Source organism: Chenopodium album, chromosome 2 (assembly GCF_948465745.1).
Source record: "Chenopodium album chromosome 2, dcCheAlbu1.1, whole genome shotgun sequence".
In the NCBI taxonomy this organism is placed as follows: domain Eukaryota; kingdom Viridiplantae; phylum Streptophyta; class Magnoliopsida; order Caryophyllales; family Amaranthaceae; genus Chenopodium; species Chenopodium album.
The window spans coordinates 10990396-11006749 of record NC_137835.1 but is presented as its reverse complement, the minus strand read 5'-3'; the positions used below and the strand labels follow the sequence as shown (position 1 = coordinate 11006749).

Sequence of the window (16354 nt, the reverse complement as noted above, 5' to 3'; positions counted from 1 at the left end):
GTTCTAAATTTTTACTCGTATGTTCTAAATTTTTACTCACATGTTCTAAATTGTAGATCAGTTCTCATATAAGTATGAATTCTCACATATGAACCTATTCTCACCGGATCCCTCCCCTATATATATATATATATATATATATATATTGTTTTACTATATTAAGAGAAGCGAATCAGAGACAGACATTTGGCAGCTCCACATTGATCCGCTTCTCTTTTAGTATAGTATATAGATAGATAGATAGATAGATAGATAGATGAGAAAAGAAATTTCAGACACAAAAGTAATTCAGGCCAACAAAATAGAAACTGACTTAGCTTTTGCATACTTGAAAACTTCCAATTTCATTCCTTGAAATATTGTTTTACATCACCTCAGATCTACACTTCTACATCAGCCCTTTGCAACAGTGATCATACCATGTTTTCTAACCAAATCTCAGCTTTGCAGCTAGCTTGGGTTCGAGCAAAGGTTGTGTTCAAATCAGGAATCTTTAAAAGAGACATTTCAAGGAGTCCGTACACTAGACTTGAGCAGGTTCTTGATGACATCTTTCTCCTAGAGGACAATGAACCATTACAGCAGGTAAAGAAAGAATGAAGGTAAAAAAACATTAGTACTAATTCATAATTTACAGATGATAGGCGAGGAAAGCCAACTCTCAATTGAACTTAACTTGAAATTATATTGATTTACCTTTAAACTCGTGTAACTACAACTCTACAAGATATATTACTTTACCCTTAAACTCACATAACTACAATTCTACAAAGATATATCGCGTTACCCTTAAACTCACATAACTACAACTCCACAAAAGAAGCACCTGCAACTCAAATCACATCATAACAGGTTCATGCAGACTTAAGTAGTTTCAGTTGTATTTTTTAATATCAGTGCAACCACATCATGATCGCCATACCAAACCTACTGTATCCCTCAAATTGCAAAGAAACAGTCATTCATTCATTCTTATATAGGTTAGTAATCTCAGTACAACCACTACAAGTACTGGTAACATATGTATCTTACACTTCAGGAAGTATTGGTTAGTCATGTATCTTGAAAATAATAAACAGGTCACTGAGATCCAGATGGACGGAAGGATTATTTTGTTGGTCTTTTACAAGTAATACTACAAACCAATATATATATATATATATATATATATATTTTTGGTGTTTAGAGAGCCACAAGGGAGGAGGTGAGAATCGATCCTAGGATCTCCTGAAATCGGGAGGGAAGCTCTAACCGCTTGAGCTATCCCTCACTCTCACTACAAACCAATATATAAAAATACCAAAGAAAAAAAAAATAGTATTTTGTTAGTCTCATGTCAATTTTTTGGTCATTTAGATTTAATCACTTTGATTTTGCAGGAATAAATTGCATTCAAATTCCCTTTTGATTAGATCAATAAAACAATCCCTGAGTAAATCAAATACTTACCGTGCATATTTTTGATGAAATGGTCCAACTCTGAAAAACAATATGTTCTCTGAACGAAAGGAGATGGTAGCTGAAACACAAAGAATGAAAAATGGCGGCGGTCGGGATCGTTATTTGGCTTTGAAGTCTCAACCATTTTTATGTGTTCTCCCCTGTCAAAACATGGATCAGCATTTTGACCAGCAACAGGCAAACCACAGTCCCAGGCTGTATTTAATACCTGTTAAACCAGAGTGTATTTCAGGTCATGTATGTGTTGCAATTGTTTAATTATTAATACAAAAGTGTTAGCTACTAAGATTTTATAATTTATATCATTAAATTACTAGTGGAAATCACAGTAGTGCCAAATAATGAGCTTGACCGCTTAATTTGCCAATGAAGAAGGCAAAACAATCACCTGCCAACTCAAACTTTCAGGATCAGCAGATGACTCATCATTTTCCCGAAAATAAATATGGGATCTCGGGCATACAAATTTCATTGTCACAGAATGCTTTCTGAGAACTTCAAAAACAGGAGAGTATCCATCCCGATTTGTTGGGTTATAGTACCCTGCAGTAAGCTCAGCTGCATGGCTAGGGGTCTTGTACCACCAATAGACTGCCGGAATCTGCAAAAGGATTGCAGATCCATCAAATTATTTCTTTATAAGGGATCTGTATGTGAATTAAACTTTAAATGCAGGTGTATGGACACAAACTTTGGACTTTGAAGTCAAGCCTTATTATTTCTCCATCAAATATTATGCATCAAGGTAAAGAGAAGGGCACTTGACCAATTTGAGAGCTTTTTTATGTCATGGACCAATTGAATGACAGAAAATTTATTACTGGGTAAAGAGAAGGACACTGCACTCCAAACAATAAAAGAAAAAAAAGATCAAAATTGTATCATAGTAGCAGTAATCTAAGTTTTATCATGCCTGAAAGGGGTTTTCTTTGTTCCCCTCCGACAGAATTCTATATGGTGCTTCAGTTTTGGACTATAGGAAACAATGGACATTTTGAAACATCACATGGCATGCTTTTAGTGTCATCCACCATACGTGTGGTAAATTTTATCACATTTTTACTAAGATAGGTTTGGTTGTTACATATGCTACAATCTCTGATTCTCCTCTTGACCTTTCCTCAACTCCATAATATATGGCATCAAAAATGCTGTTCACTGAACCATATAAGCATACAGAAACCCTCCACAGGTAAACATGGCACTGCACTGCACCACAAGCACTCATGAGTTTCCACAAACACAAAGGACTTTGATCTTCTTACATACTCTATCAAACCCTTAATGGAAACAATGCCTTCCATGAATCCAACTCTCATTTTTGCATGAAACCATGTAATCCCAATCAAAATCCCATCATCCTATTCATAAATAACAAGTCAAACATCATCATTTGAATTATCTACTCCTAGACTTTGTTTAGATAGAAGGAAAAGAAAAGAAGAAGGGAAGGGAAGGGGAAAAATTCTCTTGTTTGGATAAAAGGATTGAGGGAAGGAAGGGGAAAGGAGAGCAGGGGTCAATTTTCCCTCTCTTTAATAAGCATAATCCCTCCAAAATTGGAAAGATTTGGAGGGAAATTGGAGCTCACCTTCCTCTCCCTTTCTTCTCCCTCCCCTTCCTATCCTTCCTTCTTTGCTATCCAAACAAAGCGTAAGTGTGACAGATGAATATGCCTGCCCATTCTAGAAAAAGCATGAGCTCTATTCCTAACCTTAGGAATAAGATTTGATGCCTTATAGATATTATCAAGAACAGGACACTCCAATCGTTAAAAAGTAGATTCATGACTCAGATGAATGAGTATCCTCAAAAACACATTCATGTCATCCCCAAATACTCCATTCCCAAAATTCCAAACATTGATCATTGCAATTCAAAACAACTCTGTTATCATCACAGTATCCAAACTATCCATTACATTCGCACCAGGCTTAAGAGTTAAGACTCTGAAAAATGATGCGCATGGATTTTAGCCCTGTAAGGCTATCCTTCACTGGTTTCATAATTATAATCTTTGACTGCGAAGATACAACAGATCTGAGATTATCTTGTGCCCAACTACCATCACCAATCCAATGTCTTGGCAAGTATTTAGTACTTGAATTACAGTTTTTCTACAGATACAGATCATCCTTCATTGTAACACACTCACATCCTAGGCATAAATTGAAAGATCTCTTCCACCCATTATTTCTCCCTTGTGTTAAAATGGAAATTCTTACATCATCAATGAGTTTGGCTATCCATAATTATTTATAATTCCCAACAAAACAAGATATCATAAAAATTCCAGGGCTATGTCCGACAAAGTATCTGATCCTCAAACACTCTAGATTTTATGAAATTTTATAAAAGGCAAGTATATATTAGGCCATTTGGGTGTCTTGTCAAAGTGTCAGAGGATCTAACACGCGACATTGCAATAGATCAAGGCCAAGGGCTGCCAATCATTCAATATTATCAGAGAAGAGAAAAGAAGGGAAGAGGGAAACAAGGGACAATGGCGTTCACAACAGAGCAGCAAGAGGAGGAGGTGGCACATGAGCACAAAAGCAATTAAGAGTGGGAGAGTAGCAGAGCAGCAGCAAGTAATGGAACCTTGGCAAGCAGCATTGGTAGAGTAAAAAGAGTAGCAGTAACAGCTAGTATTTGTACACCTTGTATATAAATTAAGAGGGAGGAAATCAGTAAGGATTATGAGAGTAGACTATTTTGAAATTGATAGTTGTATCCTAAAGATACTATTTTGGAGAGTGGTAGCCTCAAGCTACTTTGATATTCAATCAATTAACCTTGCTGCTGTCTATTTATTTGCTTGTTCATTGTTCTTTGTGTGATATTTGTTTGCTGTGAGGGTGTAGTCTATTACAGACCCCCAATGTACAACAGGATGTCGAAGTAACATAGCTTCAGGGCACTTCATAACAAAGAACAAGACTCCACGGACCAGGAAATAAAAAAAATACTCAAACATTTATCAATCAATAACTAATCACTTGATACACAAGCATTTATAACAATCACAGATTCACGATACAAGCCAGGGACAAATCCATGGAGATCAACCATATTGACTCCATCACAAATTCACAATTGTTTTCAAATGTCACACTCCAGACTCAACCTTATTGACTCCATCAAAATGCAAAGTGTAAAGCAATCAGTGAGCATTGTGGTAATCTCCATCACACAAGACTGAGAAGAAATTCAAGTTCTCTACAGCTACAAAGAATAGAGGCCACAGGCACAAAGAATTGGTATAGGGTATGGGTATAGTCAACACTAACAAATCTGAAGTCTAGAGAAGCTTAAAAGGGGAAGAATAAAACAGGAAAAAAGGTGCAATAACATCATTATACACAGAGAATATGCAATCGAAAGTTACCTTAACAACTATCTGTGTTTCTTCAAATGTGAGGCTTGCCAATGATAATACATTGTCAGCATGGTCTATCAACATCTGAGCATACCAGTTCAAGAAAAAACGTCCAAAGTAGCTTTCATAATCACCTTTTTCACAGAAAAACCCAGTTTCAGGTGGCCTTGAATTATAATTCCCTGCATTATCAGGGCCCCGTGCCCAAAATGAGTGGCCACGCAATTTTGCAGCCTTCCTTAAATTCTGTTGCAAGTATCTGTCGTAACACTGAATCAAATTTTATGGTCACATGTCCAGGTTGATTTCAGGAGAAAGAAAACTGAAACGAGCATATTTAATAAAACTAAGGCACAGTATGTCATAAATTGAATGGTAGCGTGTTTGGATACATACAAAGCTAGATACTTTCACAATATTAAACAGGTGTAGTAAATAAATGAGATGGTAGCTTCACAATAAAGAGAAGTGCTGACGTAATTATTTCTTCAACATTACTATTTTCTGGGAAGTATACAGGCCAATGCAACTAGCCTGGCACGGTGTCACGTATGCAAGAAGTCGAAAGATGCTCTGCAAGGACTCGCCAACAGTATGGCCTGAGCACTTGATACATTAATGATGCTTTATATGTCTTATCCTCATCTTAAATTGCTTAAATTCTTGTATGATTGAAATATTGAAGATATACTTCAGGTGGCCAATGTACAAGAAACCTACTGACGAGAACCTTTCATTCAAGGTTCCTTTCAGAAAGGATTATCATGCACAGCACGCTGCTGAAATAGCAGCAGATGACATGAGAGAACCATAACCAGATGAAGAAATCCTCAAGAGTTTTCCATAAAAAGAAATCCTACAAATCTATAATAATCTTTCTTCAACATATAAATATACATGTATGGGCTATGGAGCCACAGGGAAAGCAATGTCATTATTCTAGCATGAAGATTAGTCACTCTAAGCTTTGACTTAGACTTTAGAGACTAATACAAGGGCCCTTCAAGTATCAAATTTTTCTCTTGATATTGCAAAGTTTGCCTGCCTGAGACACACCACTAACTCCATAACAAGGTGCGTATTCACGCTCCAGACTCAACCTTATTGGTTTCTTAAGATGCATTACTCAGAAACTAAAGAGATGCACAAAAGACAGAGTCAGCATCAACAAATATATACCTGAAACTCACCAACACCAGGATATCTCCATCCCAACCTTTCTGGGAAAGAAGGAAACTTCAGCTCCCCTGATGCTCCTAGACCAATTTCTACAGCAGTGATAAGACCATCACCAAATATATCATCAAACTCTGAACGGAAGCTTCTCATAAAATCAAAGTAAACCTACAGTTTGTTTCAGAATGCTATTGCCAGGTAAGTTATTGTTCTGCCTTCCTCTTATTAAAACAAACAAACCAAAAAAAAAAGAACAAGATGATTACCTCGATACCAGTTCTTCCTCTTAATACTCGTTCTTTGTCAATACCCCATGATAGACATTCAGTGTTTCTCCGTCCTTCGCGATCTGTGAAGAATATGTCTTGGTTGTCTTTCCCAATCTCTAGGACCCAGTGGGGGAGTGAGATGAATACATTACCAGAATCGCTTCCTCCATACTCATGAAAAGCCAACACAACCTTCAGATATTTCATGATTCAGTTGCTACAGGATAGAGTTAGATGGCTTCTAGATAATCTATCACTGCTAGCTACAATAACCAGATACAGTGATTATCACCTTCAAATGCAAAGTAGCAGGACAATATAAAGAGCCCAGACATCATCCTCATAGCCTACAAACCGTTCGACCCTAAGACATAACAAGTGAAAATGGAACTGGAATGTTGCCCCATAAATTAGAAGGCAGATTGTAACATGACCACCCTCTGACGTTGCAACCTCAGAGCACAAAGTGAGCATCGTAACTCAAGCCTAATCTTTATGAGATAACTGTTTTTGTTTTCATTATATTGTTTACTCTTTAGAGATAGTGCAAGGAGCAGATCGGGATGAAGGGGTACTATAGAATATAGAATAAGCTCCTGAAGAATCTAAAAAAAAAAAAATTGGTCATCAAACATACACATTTGCCTATTCCATAGATTTGTGAATCCTGAAATGCTAGAACACCATCCACTTATGCACCAAAAAATTCACCTAACAGATATTAGCTATGCAATCTTCCTTCAACTATTACTACTTAGGTATGTTCAGCTTTACATTTACAAAATTAACAGCAGTGATCCAAAAAATACTTTCCCCCTCTTTCAAATATAACAGTTGTAGGTCTTCAAGAAAAGCCTCTTCTGCAGTCTACACTAGTCAGGGAAACCTCTACAGACCCATGCTTGCAGCAGAGATTTAGGTATGTTCAGCTTTACTTTTACAAAATTGTGTTTTTGTTGTATATGTAGTCTTGTAGATATTGATCAAGGCAGATTAAGGACATAGTATAAATAAGACAAGGTTCAGATTGTGACAACAGCATAATGATGATGAAAAAATTTCAAGGAAAACTGCAACTACCTGTACTTTTAGCTGAAATTCTCGGATGATCATAAACAACTCCCGATATCCCAACCACATATACTTCTGTGGAGTCCATCCTTCAACGATTCCCCACCAACAGTCTACAACGACACCATCCACATTTAATGATTTCAGATGCTTTAGCTCCTGTCTAATGCCGTGAGGATCAACAAGCTGGCAGTAACTGTTGATGATGCCACTCTAGCATAGTTAAGCCCATAGAATACAAAAATTATATTACATGTAGGTAATCATATAGCCATAGAGAGTTTAATCAGTAACTATATTGTAGAGGAAATGAAAGAGGCTTCAAGTAGCGGCTATTGCAAAGGCCAATGCATAATATCATAAGCAAGAGTATTGATCAGACGATCAGTAGAAGATAAACAAAACAGATAGAAAATGAAAAAAATTAAGTCAAGGAACACAGCAAGTAATCAATGGATAAGCAAAAAAAAAAAAAAATGCAACGAAAAAAAGGGGCTAAACCCTGTATCACTTACTTGGAGCTTAATATACACAGGAACATGTGGGGTTCCAGAGTAATTATCCTCGTGAAAGTCTGATTGAACATGTTGTATCAACTGAAGCATAAAACCACATTATCAGATAAAGAAAAGGCAGGGCTTCCTCCTACTAGAAAGCAAAAGTATGATACCTGATGTGCCTCCAAAGATTCAGGTGAGTCAATATTGCTCGTGCTATATTTCTCACTTTTCGTTTCCATCTCTGTAACGACAACAGAATCAAGAGATGCTGGTGACAAATTTTCATCAATTCCAAGAACTGCTGGCTGACAGTCTAATGATGCTTTCATGGAACAATTCTTCAAAGAACTAGCAGAAAGGGCACTTTCAGATGACCTAACAGGAAGCCCTCCCTGTCAACATTATTAATTATTTAATTCATCTAAATGCCACATGTCATGTAATTCGTGTAGCAAAATGTGTAAGGAATTTTCAGCTTCACACAGTGACACAGACAAAAGACCTTGAAGACTTTGCCAGAGGCACAGACCCAACAGACCAAATATTGACCTTTACACTAGAAGAGTGTCTGATGAAACTAATGCGTGCTACAAAAGAGCATTGCTCAAAAAATAATAGTATTCCTAGATTTTCTCGATTAATTACAACATTAAGTGGAACATGATGATCATCTAACAATCTTGATGTGATCATAACAACATAGCATATAAAATTATAAACAAATGCAAACTAATAATACTTCAGGCTCCCCGCCCGTTCAATATTCAGTTCAGAACAGCCACAAGGTGGACTCAGCAATCAACTGTAACCAGCAATAGGCATTTATATTTGCATGCTTCAAGCTATATATTTTTAACAGTAGTTACATAACAGACGGATAAAGAAATAAAAGAGTCATGACCCTGTCAATCAAGAAAAAAAACACAAAACAAACGGGACAGAAAACTGCCAAGCAAAACAGAAAAAAAAAAAAAAAAAAAAAAAAAAAAAAAAAAAAAAAAGCACACAGCTGAACAAAATAAGCTGCACCCTCTCAGATGAAGTCCTTTTCTATAACATCCCATTACTGGTAAATTCTCTACCACGATTTCTTTTCTGTATTAAGTTTATTGAGACAAAATGGGACTGGATACCACAGAATCTAGAATGAGAATACATACTATAGGTTAGTGATATGGATAAGGACAGATATCATCAGCTTGTATCATCTGCAAGTTCAGTGTAGTAAGGTTGTCCAACCATAATAATGCTCTTTTCTGATCTAATTGAACAAGGGTAAAAGGTGAGAGAAAACAAATTTTCATTTAGCCCTTGGGGGCTTGGGGCAACTTTAATCAATCAGGGGGTGGTAAAAGATGTCTTAGGACAGCAGTACCTTACAGATATCCAACTTCTAAATAAACATCTCAGATTCTGGTTTTGTTGTAGCCAATACTTTTCCTAAAGAAATCTAGAAGTATAAAATCCACAAATCACTAATATACTTCCAATGATTTCATTTATATACTCTTTCCAGCACCTAATTCGGCTAATTGTGACATTGAACCAAAATCTCCACAAGTATCATGTTCTTGTGCCGAAACACCATATTTCCCTCTCCTTGCACAAAAATTCCCTGTCATTTTCCCCATTCTGTTCCCCAATTCCTTAATCTTAAGCTCTTGATCACTTCCACCACACTAAAGTCACATAAATCCCAGGAAATCCTTACGCTTCATTTAATCCCTGTCATTTACTCCATTCTGTAAATGCCAGTCATTATACCATACAAAATCAGGAATAATTCCTTTACAAGTACTACAGCTGATAGTTCTCTATGAAAATAGATTTGTTCCCAAGATTCTCAGTTTGTGCTTATTATAAAAAGACAGCACGAGCCTTGCTACAACAAGGAACCAAAACAAACAACTTTTACCCAGACGCAATCAAGGAATGCTGATACCAAAACCATAGTAAATTCCATCAATTTTTCATTTATTATAATGTCCCATATATAACATGGACACAACACCTAACAGGCAATACCCATTTTTACCTTCGAAGTGCTAAGGCTACCTTTAGTATCCATCAAGCAATCAGGTTATGCAACGCGTTGGAGATTAAATCTTTATTTTCAGAAGACCAAGCCACAACCAAATAGAGATAAGTACACACTTCCACCCCAAACATCTTTTATTCCAACTACAAGTCTCAAATTTTGCATATTATCACTCAACAAACAAAAACAACTCAAAACCACCACCAACTAATAATACCAAGAAAACAAATACAAGAAACCTAGAGTATACAAACCATATTACTTAGTTCATAAGTTTCGATTTTTACACAATTCTACACAAATATCAATAAGCACCCACCAACCGCGTGATTTTGTCGTGCATTCCTAAATTAACACGGGATCATTTAAAAATCATAACTAATGCTTATAATCAGCAATTGGGGTTCCATATAACATAATCAATTTTTCAATCACCACTAATAACAATAAATGAGGAAGAAAACGAAACAAACCAGCTGAGAAGGTGGAGGAGAAGATCGATAAGTAGTGCCATCAGGCTCAACCATCCAACCAGCTTCCCGAGCAAGAGCGGCGAGCACGTCATTCATGTCGGCGCGAGCAGGAAGCGGGAAATTCCCGTATTGCCGGAGACCGGAAAGCATGCGGCTTGTGATGGCTCGCCGATGACGCTCCCGAAGCTTGGTTCGCTCCTTTTCTTTCTCTCTCTCTCTCCTCCCTTTACCATCGCTGCTTCCGGAGGAATTTCCGGCGGTGACGGCGAAGCCTCGAGGACGGCGGTTGCTCTGCTGCTGTTGCTGGGGCTGAGAAATGTGATGGTAATGGTGGGAATTTGAGTGGGGGAAATTGTTAGGGTTAGGGTTGGGGATTTGGGGGTTGAGAATTTGGGGATTTTGCTGGATTTCGTTGTGATCGAAGGTTGCCGGAGTTGAGTTTTCGCCGGTGCCGTTCATTTTGATTTATTTGGGTGTCATCGACGGTGGAGTTTGGACTTGGAGTGTTTTCTTTCTATCACTTCCTCTAAGTCCGTCACTCACTTTGTTTGATCGTGGTAATCCCTCTATATTTTTTTTTTTTTTTTTTTTTTGAAGTACATGGTACGTATCAGTTTGACCAATACATAATTTTTAAAATAGATACCGTAAATAAAATGAAGTAAAAGTACACGTAAACATTAAGAGAAGCAATGAGCTTAAAAAAGAGTCAAATTCGACAAGTGATAAGCTTCACACGCACACATCTATGATTCCGTCTAGTTCACGTCCAACACTCGCTTAACTCACCACCCACATATTCCATCATCCATGGATGAAAAAGGAGCATTCGGTGATTGACTAGTTAATTAGGATGACATTAATAAATGTTAAATATGTGGGCGGGTGGAGTGGAACACCACTTGAATCCGATCAAATGAGTTGGTCTTTTAATAGGCTGCCTAACACTTTAGACTATGCTAACATCATGCATTCAGGCTACATTCAGTGATTCACATATGCTCCATAACTCTTGCAGCATGTTTATTGGGATTTGACCTCTTCAAATATAAATCCAGGGGTCGTTTGGTTCGCACAAAGTAAACAGAATGGAATGAACAATGGGAATGAAAGAGAATGGAATAAACAACCATTCCATTTGCTATGTTGTTTGTTTACCAAAAAAACAAAAGAATCCAACCACCATTCTAAACACCACACCACCACCCCACCACCACCACTATAAACACAGCACCTTCCCTTTTTTCACCTTTCTAGCCACCCCACCACCCCCTTCGCCGCCCCTCCCCACCCCTCGCCGCCCCTCCTCGACCCCTTACTGCCCCCTCTCCCCCCAAAAAAAAAACCATCTTCTTTCCCAAAAACCCTCCCCCACCAACGGAAAAACCCTAAAAACCACGAAAAATAGTCGATCACCCTTCCCCCCCCCCTCGAAAAGTGAGAAAAGTGAGAAAGAGAGGGTGGTTGTGTGGTGGAGGAATATTTTCAGGGGAGATGAGGGTTTATCGGGGGAGTCGGTGGGCATGGGGGGACGTCGGTGGGCAACTGGGTGGTGGAGATAGGTTAGAAGGTGGTGGCTGGTGGTGAAGTGGTGGTTAGGGAAGGGAATGCAAAGGGCTAGGGGTGGGGAATCAATTTGGAATAAAAATGGGTAAACTCAAAAATAAAAATGGGGAAAGGGAATGACAAAAATGGACAAACGACAAACAACAACAAAGGGAATGATACCCTTTTCCCTTTGATAATTAATCCCAACCAAACGGTCCCCTAGTATGTTGGTGATGATTCTCCAAATTACTCACTTACTCTCTCGGCCAATATCTCTCTACAAAACGCGCAAAGTGCCCTTAAGATATGTACCCAACTATATTCAGTGACTCTCCATGATAATCTATGTATATCCATTTGTGGGCTAAATATAAGTTGTCACACAGGTAGAGATAAAAAGCTAACTCGATCCACTTTATAACCATTTTAGTATAATGGCCTAAGATCTCCATTGCTCGAATAGGCTTGACTTTTGTTTTCTCTTTATCTTAATGCAAAATGAGCCTCAATTGAAAACTTTCGTCGTATGTTTATTTAAAATATTGTACCCATATTTGAATTTATGTAGAGTTTACAAAAGTGAAAAACTCAATTGAATTGAAATGGATCACTTCGTATTTCAAATAATCCAAAAGGTTCATTATGACCTTTTTTTTGTGAGCTATTTTCAAGTTGTAAAGTTGGTGAAAATACCTCAAAATTCGGATTGTAATCCTTATAAGTGTTTTTTATTTGGTTCATTTATAGTATCGGTTGAATAAATTGAAGTTCTTTAATTGAATATGACAAGCATTACTAATGAAACTATATACAGTATCTAAGTTTGTATTATCGTATATGTAAGTGTATGCATGCATTTAAGGGAAATAGTGAAAAAAGGGCATTAAAGGCACTGGTTTGTAAGAATTGGTGCCTTTTGATTTTAAAGAGACACCAATGTCTTTGCGAAATGCTAAAAGCATCAACCATTTATGCATTGAATCAATATTTTAGGTGTTTCTAAGGCCATTGGCGAAGTTATGCATTGAAAATTTTACGATCATTCAGTAATAGACAACTTTATAATAATCAACATTGATTGATATCAAATATTGGTAACATCCCTAGATAACGTTTATTTATATGACCAAGGGCCTATTCTAATTGACTGAACTGAGTTGAACTAAACTGAGAACTGAACTTATTGGAGTTGAACTGAACTGAACTGAATATTTGATATGAATTTTGATGGATATAACCTTCAATCGCAGTTGAAAGGTTTGGAATCTTGAGTCTCGGTCAAGAAACGCTAAGCAACACGAGCTTAAAACCTAAACTAGGCCAAGAATACACAAGCACAAGCTTACGTAAACCTTTATAAATTTCAATTTGACAAAAACTTATTTTTATTAAGAGCCTAAATGCCATTATATAGGCTACAAATAAGTACTAAGATTTCTAATTACATTAGAAGTCCTAGATAAAATCAACTAGTCAAATTCCTAAACACACTTCTAATAAAGATAGAACTATTTAAAAGATAAAATTTCCTAAACTTAATCTTAAACTTAAAAACTAATCAAAATAAAAGATTAAAATAAGGAAATAAATCCTAACCGCTTAAAACAAGAAAAACCCTTTCAAGTGAAAGGTAAAAACTTGTAAGCAAAATCTAAAATAACAATTAAGCTACTAAATTACGAAGGTTCCAAGAGAGGTAGGATTTTTTCACTATTATTTCATATCATACTCCCCCTCTTGAAAAGAAACTTGACGTCAAGTTTCATCCTCAAAGCAAGGTACCAAATCGGACGAAGGAAGAGTAGCACAAACTCCATTCCCTAGGAGAACCTTGAATGTTTCATAGCCAACCTTCTCAACAATGTCAAACGGTCCCTCATCCATTGGTTCACCAGTCTTGTGATCAATATGCATACGTTGAGCATTTAAGGACAACCACACTTTCGATCCCTCTTGCAAATTAATTCCTTTGCGCATTTGGAGCAATTTGTCCCTTCGTTCTCTCTTATCGTTTGAACAATCAAGCACCTCCTGATGGCACGAGCTAAAACACACATGAGCAACGCCTCCTGTTTGTTCTTTAGGCATAGGTGGACGTATAGGAGGTAAGGGATGCAAGGCTAAACGCTTGTCTCCAATTAGAACCGAATAGACATTAGTCTTGCCATTGTGAAAAACGTGTCTATCACTTTGCCAAGGTCGTCCAAGAAGCAAAGAACATGCGGTCATTGGCACGGCATCGCACCAAATTTGATCCACATAGTCACCTACTTTAAAACCAATCAAAGCTTGATTTTTAACCCCCACACACCATTGTCATCATTAAACCAACTCAATTTATATGATTGAGGGTGCTTTCTTGTAGGTAATTGAAGCGAATCCACCATAGACAAAGCACAAGCATTTGTACAAGAGCCACTATCAATTATAAAAGAGCAAACTTTATCATTAATTAGGCACTTAGAATGGAAAAGATTAGACCTTTGCTCATCTTCTTTCTCATCAAGCGTGGCTAATAAAGACCTCCTTATAATCAAGCTCTTAGGCTCATTTTCTGCATAGCAAACCTGTTGATTTTCCCAAAAATAAGAATCCGTCACATCTTGCGATTTGTCTTTAACTAAGGCTTGTTGGTGTTGTTGTTCAAGCACATCCGATTCATCCACGTTTTGAGATAAAAACGTGTAGTATTCCTCCTTAGTAATAAGTGCCTTGTTTGAACATTGCTTAGCAAGATGCCCCATGCCCTGACACTTAAAACAAACAATTTGTTTCATCTTTTGTTGACTTTGAGGCAGAGAAGATTGCCCTTGCTTTAAGTTTGACACAAGTTTGTCATGCTTAGACGTGGCATCTAATGAACTTGGAGCAATATCATAATTTTCGGTTTGCGGCTTAATAGAAGGGTATGGCTTCTTTTGCTTCTCTAACTTGCAAGCAATCATACAAACATCATCAAAAGTAGTCAAGGGTAGTACTTCGACTTGATTACGTAGAGAAGTATCCAAACCAATCACAAATTTTGCAATCTTTTGTTCCTCTTCATCCTTGCAATCACAAGCAATATAAAGTCTTTCGAATTCTTTGATATAATTAGCAACCGACATATATCCTTGTGTCAAAGAATTTAATTTCAAATACAAGTCTTGCTTATAAGATCGTGGAACAAATCGTTTTTTCATCTTAGTCTTTAAATCTGTCCAAGTAGAGAGTTGTGGCTTACCTTCTCTTTCACGGTTATTTTGCATGGAATCAAACCAAAGGGAAGCATACCTCGTGATCTTGAGGATAGCGTGATTGAAACGTTTGTGATCGTCCAGATTTTTGTGTGCAAATATACGTTCCATTCTCCTCTCCCAATCCAAGTATAAGTCTGGATCACCATCACCGTCAAAGCTAGGCAAATCAGCAAGCTTTATCTCCTCAACTGTGTGATTGCGTATGAGCGGAGGTGGTTCACGGTTATGTAGTTCTTGCTGGAGTAAAGCAGTAACTTCTTCCGACTTATCCAAACGAGCATTAATCTTCTTGAGCTCATCCAACAATGCCGCAAATTCAGCTTGATTCACCATGTTTAAGTTAATGATTAAACACACAAAACCAGTCCAGAAATTGATCGAAAGTACGAGGACCAAAACCCAATGAAAACACCTCGAAAAATTCTGAAATTTTGTATACTGCTAGCCCTATCTGTCTAAAATACTCGACCAAAAATTCAGAAAAAAATTCCCAGCCAAGTAATCGCAGTTTATTTTTTTCTCAACAATGGCAGATTAATTTGATTTTTGACCAGGTGTAAAGAACGAACCCAGTTTAATAGCTATGCTTCTCGAAAAATTCTCAAATTTTGCAGGTGAAAACTAGACAAAAAATTAACCAATTTGAAAAAAAGAATCACCTCAAAATCTTTAGAAACGAAGGAGAACCAAGTCGATCAATATGACATTCGAAACTGAGTTTTTTGACACAAATTGTCAAACTCGTCCCTCGTCAAACAGCAGCCACACCAATTTGGATATAACCTTCAATCGCAGTTGAAAGGTTCCAAAAAACTCAGTTTTGTTGTGGCTGTTGTTTGACGAGGGACGAGTTTGACAATTTGTGTCAAAAAACTCAGTTTCAAATGTCATATTGATCGACATGGTTCTCCTTCGTTTCTAAAGATTTTGAGGTGATTCTTTTTTTCAAATTGGTTAATTTTTTGTCTAGTTTTCACCTGAAAATTTTGAGAATTTTTCGAGAAGCATAGCTATTAAATTGGGTTCGTTCTTTACACCTGGTCAAAAATCAAATTAATCTGCCATTGTTGAGAAAAAAATAAACTGCGATTACTTGGCTGGGAATTTTTTTCTGAATTTTTGGTCGAGTATTTTAGACTGATAGGGCTAGCAGTATACAAAATTTCAGAATTTTTCGAGGTGTTTTCATTGGGTTTTGGT

General features: G+C 37.1%; 1 protein-coding gene across 1 annotated transcript; it reads right to left on the bottom strand.

Moving 5' to 3' along the window:
- Positions 1 to 318: 318 nt before the first annotated feature.
- On the bottom strand, positions 319 to 10928 carry LOC145596019 (beta-amylase 8-like). The gene is made up of 10 exons (XM_081652454.1): positions 10368 to 10928; positions 8027 to 8248; positions 7872 to 7952; positions 7366 to 7569; positions 6283 to 6477; positions 6020 to 6184; positions 4850 to 5110; positions 1850 to 2062; positions 1450 to 1669; positions 319 to 558 (listed from the first exon to the last, which is right to left on the bottom strand). Exons 1-10 carry the CDS (start codon positions 10824 to 10826, stop codon positions 524 to 526), a joined length of 2055 nt encoding a protein of 684 aa, XP_081508580.1. The 5' UTR covers positions 10827 to 10928; the 3' UTR covers positions 319 to 523.
- Between the last annotated feature and the right edge of the window lie 5426 nt (positions 10929 to 16354).